The sequence below is a fragment of the Ambystoma mexicanum genome, chromosome 3q (assembly GCF_040938575.1).
Source record: "Ambystoma mexicanum isolate Mex_15411 chromosome 3q, UKY_AmexF1_1, whole genome shotgun sequence".
NCBI lineage: Eukaryota > Metazoa > Chordata > Amphibia > Caudata > Ambystomatidae > Ambystoma > Ambystoma mexicanum.
In genome coordinates, this window is record NC_090926.1 from 1,114,310,045 (window position 1) to 1,114,320,927 (window position 10,883).

Here is a 10,883-nt window from a genome sequence, read left to right on the forward strand (position 1 = left end):
GGTATTGAGCAGAATGTGGGCATCAGCACTGGAATTGAGCAGAATGCGGGCATCAGCACTGGTATTGAGCAAAATGTGGGCCTCAGCACTGGTATTGACCAGAATGTGGGCATCAGCACTGGTATTGAGCAGAATGTGGGCACCAGCACTGGTATTTAGCAGATTGTGGGCATGAGCACTGGTATTTAGCAGAATGCAGGCATTAGCAAACGTAATGAGTAGAACGTGGGCATCAGCACTGGTATTGAAGAGAACATAGGCATCGGCACTGGTATTGAGCAGAATATGAGCAGCACCACTGGTATTGAGCAGAATGTGGACACCAGCACTGGCATTGAGCAGAATGTGAGCAGCAGCACTGGAATTGAGCAGAATGCGGGCATCAGCAATGGTATTGAGCAGAATGCGGTCAACAGCACTGGTATGAAGCAGAATGTGGGCATCAGCACTGGTATTGAGCAGAATGCGGGCATCAACAGTGGTATTCAGCAGAATAGGCATCAGCACTGGTACTGAGCAGAATGTGAGCAGCAGCACTGGAATTGAGCAGAATGTGGGCACCTGCACTGGTATTGAGCGGAATGTGGGCATCAGTACTGGTATTGAGCAGAATGTGGGCACCAACACTGGAATTGAGCAGAATGTGGGCACCAGCATTGGAATTTAGCAGAATGTGGGGACCAGCACTGGTATTGAGCAGGACGCGGTCATCAGCACTGGTATTTAGCAGAATGCAGGCATCAGCAATGGTATTGAGCAGAATGTGGGCACCAGCACTGGAATTGAGCAGAATGTGGACATCAGCACTGGTAATGAGCAGAATGTGAGCACCAGCACTGCTATTGATCAGAATGTGGGTATCAACAGTGGTATTCAGCAGAATAGGCATCAGCACTGGTATTGAGCAGAATGTGGGTGCCAGCAGTGGTATTGAGCAGAATGTGCGCACCAGCACTGGTATTGACCGGAATGTGGGCATCAGCACTGGTACTGAGCAGAATGTGAGCAGCATCACTGGAAATGAGCAGAATGTGGGCATCAGCAGTGGTATTGAGCAGAATGTGAGCAGCAGCACTGGAATTGAGCAGAATGCGGGCATCAGCACTGGTATTGAGCAAAATGTGGGCACCAGCACTGGAATTTAGCAGAATGTGGGCACCAGCATTGGAATTGAGTAGAATGTGGGCATCAGCACTGGTATTGAGCAGAATGCCGGCATCAGCACTGGTATTGAGCAGAATGTGGGCACCAGCATTGGAATTGAGCAGAATGTGAGCAGCAGCACTGGAATTGAGCATAATGTAGGCATCAGCACTGGAATTGAGCAGAATGTGGGCACCAGCATTGGAATTGAGAAGAATGTGAGCACCAGCACTTGTATTGAGCGGAATGTGGGCAGCAGCACTGGTACTGAGCAAAATGTAAGCAGCAGCACTGGAATTGAGCAGAATGTGGGCATCAGCACTGGTATTGAGCAGAATGTGGGCACCAACACTGGAATTGAGCAGAATGTGGACATCAGCACTGCTAATGAGCAGAATGTGGGCACCAGCACTGCTATTGATCAGAATGTGGGTATCAGCACTGGTATTGAGCAGAATGTCAGCAGCAGTACTGGAATTGAGCAGAATGTGGGCATCAGCACTGGAATTGAGCAGAATGTGGGCACCAGCACTGGTATTGAGCAGAATGTGGGTTCCAGCAGTGGTATTGAGCAGAATGTGGGCTCTAGTAATGGTATTGGTCATAATGTGGGCATCAGCACTGGTATTGAGCAGAATGTGAGCAGCAGCACTAGAATTGAGCAGAATGTGGGCACCAGCACTGGTATTGAGCAGAATGTGGGTACTAGCACTGGTATTGAGCATAATGTGAGCACCAGCACTGGTATTGAGCAGAATGTGGGCATCAGCACAGGTATTGAGCAGAATGTGGGCATCAGCACTGGTATTGAGCAGAACGCGGGCATCAGCACTGGTATTGAGCAGAATGTGGGTTCCAACAGTGGTATTGAGCAGAATGTGGGCATCAGCACTGGTATTGAGCAGAATGTGAGCAGCAGCACTGGAATTGAGCAGAATATTAGGCATCAGCACTGGTATTCAGCAGAACGCGGGCATCAGCACTGGTATTAAGCAGAATGTGGGCATCAGCCCTGATATTGAGCAGAATGTGAGCAGCAGCACTGGTATTGAGCAGAATGTGGGCATCAGCACTGGTATTGAGCACAACACGGGCATCAGCACTGGTATTGAGTGTGGGCATCAGCACTGGTATTGAGCAGAACGCGGGCATCAGCACTGTTATTGGGCACAACGTGGGCATCAGCACTGGTATTGAGCGTGGGCATCAGCACTTGGTTTGAGCAGAATACGGGCATCAGCACTGGTATTGAGCAGAATGGAAGCATCAGCACTAGTATTGAGCAGAATATGAGCAGCAGCACTGGTATTGAGCAGAATGTTGGCATATGCACTGGTATTGAGCACAACACGGGCATCAGCACTGGTATTGAGCGTGGGCATAAGCACTGGTATATAGCAGAACACGGGCATCAGCACTGTTATTGGGCACAACGTGGGCATCAGCACTGGTATTGAGCATGGGCATCAGCTCTGGTATTGAGCAGAATGTGGGCATCAGCACTGGTATTGAGCAGAATGTAAGCAGCAGCACTGGAATTGAGCAAAATGTGGGCATCAGCACTTGTATTGAGCAGAATGTGGGCACCAGCACTGGAATTGAGCAGAATGTGGGCACCAGCATTGGAATTTAGCAGAATGTGGGACCAGCACTGGTATTTAGCAGAATGCGGGCATCGGCACTGGTATTGATCAGAATGCAGGCATCAGCACTGTTACTGAGCAGAATGTGGGCACCAGCACTGGTATTGAGCAGAACGTGGTCATCAGCACTGGTATTTAGCAGAATGCATGCATCAGCAATGGTATTGAGCAGAATGTGGGAACCAGCACTGAAATTGAGCAGAATGTGGACATCAGCACTGGTATTGAGCAGAATGTGGGCACCATCACTGGTATTGATCAGAATGTGGGTATCAGCACTGGTATTGAGCAGAATGTGGGTTCCAGCAGTGGTATTGAGCAGAATGTGGGCACTATCACTGGTATTGAGCATACTGTGGGCACCCGCACTGGTATTGAGCAGAATGTGAGCAGCAGCACTGGAATTGAGCAGAATGTGGGCACCAGCACTGGTATTGAGCAGAATGTGGGTACTAGCACTGGTATTGAGCAGAATGTGGGCACTAGCACTGGAATTGAGCAGAATGTGGGCACCAGCACTGGTATTGAACAGGATGTTGGTTCCAGCAGTGGTATTGAGCTGAATGTGGGCACTAGCACTGGTATTGAGCATAATGTGGGCACCCACCCGCACTGGTATTGAGCAGAATGTGAGCAGCAGCACTGGAATTGAGCAGAATGTGGACACCAGCACTGGTATTGAGCAGAATGTGGGTTCCAGCAGTGGTATTGAGCAGAATGTGGGCTCTAGTAATGCTATTGGCCATAATGTGGGCACCAGCACTGGTATTGAGCAGAATGTGAGCAGCAGCACTGGAATTGAGCAGAATGTCGGCACCAGCACTGGTATTGAGCAGAATGTGGGTACTAGCATTGGTATTGAGCATAATGTGAGCACCAGCACTGGTATTGAGCAGAATGTGGGCATCAGCACAGGTACTGAGCAGAATGTGGGCATCAGCACTGGTATTGAGCAGAACGCGGGCATCAGCACTGGTATTGAGCAGGATGTGGGTTCCAGCAGTGGTATTGAGCAGAATGTGGGCATCAGCACTGGTATTGAGCAGAATACGGGCATCAGCACTTGTATTTAGCAGAATATTAGGCATCAGCACTGGTATTCAGCAGAACGCGGGCATCAGCACTGGTATTGAGCCGAATGTGGGCATCAGCCCTGATATTGAGCAGAATGTGAGCAGCAGCACTGGTATTGAGCAGAATGTGGGCATCAGCACTGGTATTGAGCACAACACGGGCATCAGCACTGGTATTGAGTGTGTGCATCAGCACTGGTATTGGGCACAACGTGGGCATCAGCACTGGTATTGAGCATGGGCATCAGCACTTGGTTTGAGCAGAATACGGGCATCAGCACTGGTATTGAGCAGAATGGAAGCATCAGCACTAGTATTGAGCAGAATATGAGCAGCAGCACTGGTATTGAGCAGAATGTTGGCATCTGCACTGGTATTGAGCACAACACGGCATCAGCACTGGTATTGAGCGTGGGCATCAGCACTGGTATATAGCAGAACGTGGGCATCAGCACTGGTATTGGGCACAACGTGGGCATCAGCACTGGTATTGAACATGGGCATCAGCTCTGGTATTGAGCAGAATATGGGCATCAGCACTGGTATTGAGCAGAATGTAAGCAGCAGCTCTGGAATTGAGCAGAATGTGGGCATCAGCACTTGTATTGAGCAGAATGTGGGCACCAGCACTGGAATTGAGCAGAATGTGGGCACCAGCATTGGAATTTAGCAGAATGTGGGACCAGCACTGGTATTTAGCAGAATGCGGGCATCGGCACTGGTATTGATCAGAATGCAGGCATCAGCACTGTTACTGAGCAGAATGTGGGCACCAGCACTGGTATTGAGACGAACTTGGTCGTCAGCACTGGTATTTAGCAGAATGCATGCATCAGCAATGGTATTGAGCAGAATGTGGGCACCAGCACTGGTATTGATCAGAATGTGGGTATCAGCACTGGTATTGAGCAGAATGTGGGTTCCAGCAGTGGTATTGAGCAGAATGTGGGCACTATCACTGGTATTGAGCATACTGTGGGCACCCGCACTTGTATTGAGCAGAATGTGAGCAGCAGCACTGGAATTGAACAGAATGTGGGCACCAGCACTGGCATTGAGCAGAATGTGGTTACTAGCACTGGTATTGAGCAGAATGTGGGCACCAGCACTGGTATTGAACAGAATGTGGGTTCCAGCAGTGGTATTGAGCTGAATGTGGGCACTAGTACTGGTATTGAGCATAATGTGGGCACCCACCCGCACTGGTATTGAGCAGAATGTGAGCAGCAGCACTGGAATTGAGCAGAATGTGGGCACCAGCACTGGTATTGAGCAGAATGTGGGTACTAGCACTGCTATTGAGCAGAATGTGAGCAACAGCACAGATATTGAGAAGAATGTGGGCATCAGCACTGGTATTGAGAAGAATGCGGGCATCAGCACTGGTATTAAGCAGAATGCAGGCATCAGCACTGGTATTGAGCAGAATGTTGGTTCCAGCACTGGTATTGAGCAGAATGTGGGCATCAGCACTGGTATTGAGCAGAACACAGGCATCAGCAAAGGTATTTAGCAGAATATTTGGCATCAACACTGGTATTCAGCAGAACGCCGGCATCAGCACTGGTATTGAGCAGAATGTGGGCATCAGCACTGGTATTGAGCAGAATGTGAGCAGCAGCACTGGTATTGAGCAGAATGTGGGCATCAGCACTGGTATTCAGCACAACACGGGCATCAGCACTGGTATTGAGCGTGGGCATCAGCACTGGTATTGAGCAGAATGCGGGCATCAGCACTGGTATTGGGCACAATGCGGGCATCAGCACTGGTATTGAGCAGAATGTGTGCATCAGCACTTGCATTGAGCAGAATGTGAGCAGCAGCACTGGTATTGAGCAGAATGCGGGCATCAGAACTGGTATTGAGCAGAACGCGGGCATCAGCATTGGTATTGAGCAGAATGTGGGCGCTAGCACTGGTATTTAGCATAATGTGGGCACCAGCACTGGTATAGAGCAGAATGTGAGCAGAACGCACTGGAATTGAGCAGAATGTGTGCACCAGCACTGGTATTGAGCAGAATGCGGGCACTAGCGCTGGTATTGAGCATACTGTGGGCACTAGCACTGGTATTGAGCAGAATGCGAGCAGAACGCACTGGAATAGAGCAGAATGTGTGCACCAGCACTGGTATTGAGCAGAATGTAGGCACTAGCACTGGTATGGAGCATAATGTGGGCACCAGCACTGGTACTGAGGAGAATGTGGGCATCAGCACTGGTATTGAGCAGAATGTGAGCAACAGGACTGGTATTGAGCAGAACACGGGCATCAGCACTAGTATTGAGCAGAATGTGGGCATCAGCACTGGTATTGAGCACAACGCGGGCATCAGCACTGGTATTGAGCAGAATGTGGGCATCAGCACTGGTATTGAGAAGAAGGCGGGCATCAGCACTGGTATTCAGCAGAATGTGGGTTCCAGCACTGGTATTGAGCAGAATGTGGCATCGGCACTGGTATTGAGCAGAACACCGGCATCAGCAATGGTATTTAGCAGAATATTAGGCATCAGCACTGGTATTCAGCAGAACACGGGCATCAGCACCAGTATTGAGCAGAACGTGGGCATCAGCACTGGTATTGAGCAGAATGTGGGCATCAGCACTGGTATTGAGCACAACGCGGGCACCAGCACTGGTATTGAGCGTGGGCATCAGCACTGGTATTGAGTGTGGGCATCAGCACTGGTATTGAGCAGAATGCGGGCATCAGCACTGTTATTGGGCACAACGTGGGCATCAGCACTGGTATTGAGCGTGGGCATCAGCACTTGGTTTGAGCAGAATGCGGGCATCAGCACTGGTATTGAGCAGAATGGAAGCATGAGCACTAGTATTAAGCAGAATATGAGCAGCATCACTGGTATTGAGCAGAATGTTGGCATCTGCACTGGTATTGAGCACAACACGGGCATCAGCACTGGTATTGAGCGTGGGCATCAGCACTGGTATTGAGCAGAACGCGGGCATCAGCACTGGTATTGGGCACAACGTGGGCATCAGCACTAGTATTGAACCTGGGCATCAGCACTGGTATTGAGCAGAATGTGGGCATCAGCACTGGTATTGAGCAGAATGTAAGCAGCATCACTGGAATTGAGCAGAATGTGGGTACCAGCATTGGAATTTAGCAGAATGTGGGACCAGCACTGATATTTAGCAGAATGCGGGCATCGGCACTGGTATTGATCAGAATGCAGGCATCAGCACTGTTACTGAGCAGAATGTGGGCACCAGCACTGGTATTGAGCAGAACGTGGTCATCAGCACTGGTATTTAGCAGAATGCATGCATCAGCAATGGTATTGAGCAGAATGTGGGCACCAGCACTGGAAGTGAGCAGAATGTGGACATCTGCACTGGTATTGAGCGGAATGTGGGCACCAGCACTTGTATTGATCAGAATGTGGGTATCAGCACTGGTATTGAGCAGAATGTGGCTTCCAGCAGTGGTATTGAGCAGAATATGGGCACTAGCACTGGTAGTGAGCATACTGTGGGCACCCGCACTGGTATTGAGAAGAATGTGAGCAGCAGCACTTGTATTGATCAGAATGTGGGTATCAGCACTGGTATTGAGCAGAATGTGGGTTCCAGCAGTGGTATTGAGCAGAATATGGGCACTAGCACTGGTATTGAGCATACTGTGGGCACCCGCACTGGTATTGAGCAGAATGTGAGCAGCAGCACTGGAATTGAGCAGAATGTGGGCACCAGCACTGGTATTGAGCAGAATGTGGGTACTAGCACTGGTATTGAGCAGAATGTGGGCACCAGCACTGGTATTGAACAGAATGTGGGTTCCAGCAGTGGTATTGAGCTGAATGTGGGCACTAGCACTGGTATTGAGCATAATGTGGGCACCCACCCGCACTGGTATTGAGCAGAATGTGAGCAGCAGCACTGGAATTGAGCAGAATGTGGGCACCAGCACTGGTATTGAGCAGAATGTGGGCATCAGCACTGGTATTGAGCAGAATGTGAGCAGCAGGACTGGTATTGAGCAGAACATGGGCATCAGCACTAGTATTGAGCAGAATGTGGGCATCAGCACTGGTATTGAGCACAACGCGGGCATCAGCACTGGTATTGAGCAGAATGTGGGCATCAGCACTGGTATTGAGAAGAAAGCGGGCCTCAGCACTGGTATTCAGCAGAATGCAGGTATCAACACTGGTATTGAGCAGAATGTGGGTTCCAGCACTGGTATTGAGCAGAATGTGGGCATCGGCACTGGTATTGAGCAGAACACAGGCATCAGCAATGGTATTTAGAAGAATATTCGACATCAGCACTGGTATTCAGCAGAACACGGGCATCAGCACCAGTATTGAGCAGAACGCGGGCATCAGCACTGGTATTGAGCAGAATGTGGGCATCAGCACTGGTATTGGGCACAACGCGGGCATCAGCACTGGTATTGAGCGTGGGGATCAGCACTGGTATTGAGCAGAACGCGGGCATCAGCACTGGTATTGAGCGTGGGCATCAGCACTTGGTTTGAGCAGAATGCGGGCATCAGCAGTGGTATTGAGCAGAATGGAAGCATCAGCACTAGTATTGAGCAGAATATGAGCAGCATCACTGGTATTGAGCAGAATGTTGGCATCTGCACTGGTATTGAGCACAACACGGGCATCAGCAATGGTATTGAGCGCGGGCATCAGCACTGGTATTCAGCAGAATGCAGGCATCATCACTGGTATTGAGCAGAATGTGGGTTCCAGCACTGGTATTGAGCAGAATGTGGGCATCAGCACTGGTATTGAGCAGAACACAGGCATCAGCAATGGTATGTAGCAGAATATTAGGCATCAACACTGGTATTGAGCAGAATGTGGGCATCAGCACTGGTATTGAGCAGAATGTGGGCATCAGCACTGGTATTGAGCAGAATGTGAGCAGCAGCACTGGTATTGAGCAGAACGTGGGCATCAGCACTGGTATTGAGCACAACATGGGCATCAGCACTGGTATTGAGCGTGGGCATCAGCACTGGTATTGAGCAGAATGTGGGCATCATCACTGGTATTGGGCACAACGCGGGCTTCAGCACTGGTATTGAGCAGAATGTGTGCATCAGCACTTGTATGGAGCAGAATGTGAGCAGCAGCACTGGTATTGAGCAGAATGCGGGCATCAGAACTGGTATTGAGCTGAATGTGGGTGCTAGCACTGGTATTTAGCATAATGTGGGCACCAGCACTGGTATAGAGCAGAATGTGAGCAGAACGCACTGGAATTGAGCAGAATATGGGTACCGGCACTGGTATTGAGCAGAATGCGGGCACTAGCACTGGTATTGAGCATACTGTGGGTACTAGCACTGGTATTGAGCAGAATGCAGGCATTAGCACTGGTGTTGAGCAGAATGTAGGCACTAGCACTGGTATGGAGCATAATGTGGGCACCAGCACTGGTACTGAGCAGAATGTGGGCATCAGCACTGGCATTGGACAGAATGTGAGCAGCAGCACTGGTATTGAGCAGAACACGGGCATCAGCACTAGTATTGAGCAGAATGTGGGCATCAGCACTGGTATTGAGCACAACGCGGGCATCAGCACTGGTATTGAGCAGAATGTGGGCATCAGCACTGGTATTGAGAAGAACGCAGACATCAGCACTGGTATTCAGCAGAATGCAGGCATCAACACTGGTATTGAGCAGAATGTGGGTTCCAGCAAGCACTGGTATTGAGCAGAATGTGGGCATCAGCACTGGTATTGAGCAGAACACAGGCATCAGCAATGATATTTAGCAGAATATTAGGCATCAGCACTGGTATTCAGCAGAACACGGGCATCAGCACTAGAATTGAGCAGAACGCGGGCATCAGCACTGGTATTGAGCAGAATGTGGGCATCAGCACTGGTATTGAGCACAATGCGGGCATCAGCACTGGTATTGAGCGTGGGCATCAGCACTGGTATTGAGCGTGGGTATCAGCACTGGTATTGTGCGGTAACGGTAGATTTAATACGGCACAATTCGTCGAATTCGAATTGGTCAAATTTTTTCCGACGCAAATATGTTTGTGGAATCATCATAATAAAGTTAGGGAGAGGTTGGGGGTAACTGCAGGGGGCCTCCCCCCACATATATTTGCGGCAAATGTAAAAAAAAGAAGAAAAATAATTTGATGAGATACACCCATATATATACATGTGATATATATAACTATATATCACACGCATAGGCTGCGGGTCGTCATGGGAATGTAGGACACAAGAAGGAGAAACAATGGGACGGGAGGGCAAACACTCACAAAGGGAGGGGACACTACGAACAATGACGCCACCAGCACAGCACACGCCATATGTCAACAGTCTTAGAGACCTCCCAGGACGCAGAATGAAGGGATCAGCAACCACACACAACAAGGACCAAGCGGGTCAACGGAGAGGTCATAAGGGCATAGCACAATAGCACACGGCTTACACAATACCTTACTGAATTTATCGAAGAATTTTCTGACATGGAAGAAGAGAGTGAACACACACACACACATCACTACACAGACGCATGCCAAAGGAAATAACTGAATACACACAGATGCCATTATTAGAGAGGGGGGCACAATACATCCCATGGAAGCATGCAGACAAGGAGAATATTAAATGCAGGCTACCATCTTTAAGCGTAGGGTCGGGAAAATGGATATATGAAATGGAGAAGTTAACTTAAGGACACAAGTTTGCAGTTGGAGATGTCAAGGGGTTATTAATTTCCATATTGGGTGACGCAGCAGATGACATTTGGAAGACGGTGGGATTCCCAGGGGTGACCCTCAGAGACACTTCACATGACGAGGCACCATTTGCAAATTGCATACACGCACTATGGCAAGCGCTGAGGGTACAATATCCAGACACATCAGACATAGGGGCAATAACGTCACGCAAAATGTGTGAGAATGAGGACCCTGTTAATTACATCCAGGAAATTCAGGAGAAGTTGTGCAGGAGCAATGGGACAAAACATTAGCCATTTTTTACCACATACTGATACAGGGGCTC

At 49.4% G+C, this 10,883-nt stretch overlaps 3 protein-coding genes across 3 annotated transcripts; all 3 read left to right on the top strand.

Moving 5' to 3' along the window:
* Positions 1–851: 851 nt before the first annotated feature.
* On the top strand, positions 852–3,859 carry LOC138448071 (putative per-hexamer repeat protein 5). The gene is made up of 4 exons (XM_069604611.1): positions 852–1,061; positions 1,239–1,931; positions 2,929–3,201; positions 3,413–3,859. The coding sequence occupies exons 1-4, from the start codon at positions 852–854 to the stop codon at positions 3,857–3,859; spliced, it is 1,623 nt and encodes a 540-aa protein (XP_069460712.1).
* A 2,084-nt stretch (positions 3,860–5,943) lies between these two features.
* LOC138448072 (putative per-hexamer repeat protein 5) lies at positions 5,944–8,138 on the top strand. Its single transcript, XM_069604612.1, has 3 exons — positions 5,944–6,456; positions 7,148–7,660; positions 7,752–8,138. Exons 1-3 carry the CDS (start codon positions 5,944–5,946, stop codon positions 8,136–8,138), a joined length of 1,413 nt encoding a protein of 470 aa, XP_069460713.1.
* Positions 8,139–9,117: 979 nt separating this feature from the next.
* Positions 9,118–9,564, top strand: LOC138448073 (putative per-hexamer repeat protein 5). Its single transcript, XM_069604613.1, has one exon. The coding sequence runs from the start codon at positions 9,118–9,120 to the stop codon at positions 9,562–9,564; it is 447 nt and encodes a 148-aa protein (XP_069460714.1).
* The last annotated feature ends 1,319 nt before the right edge of the window (positions 9,565–10,883 follow it).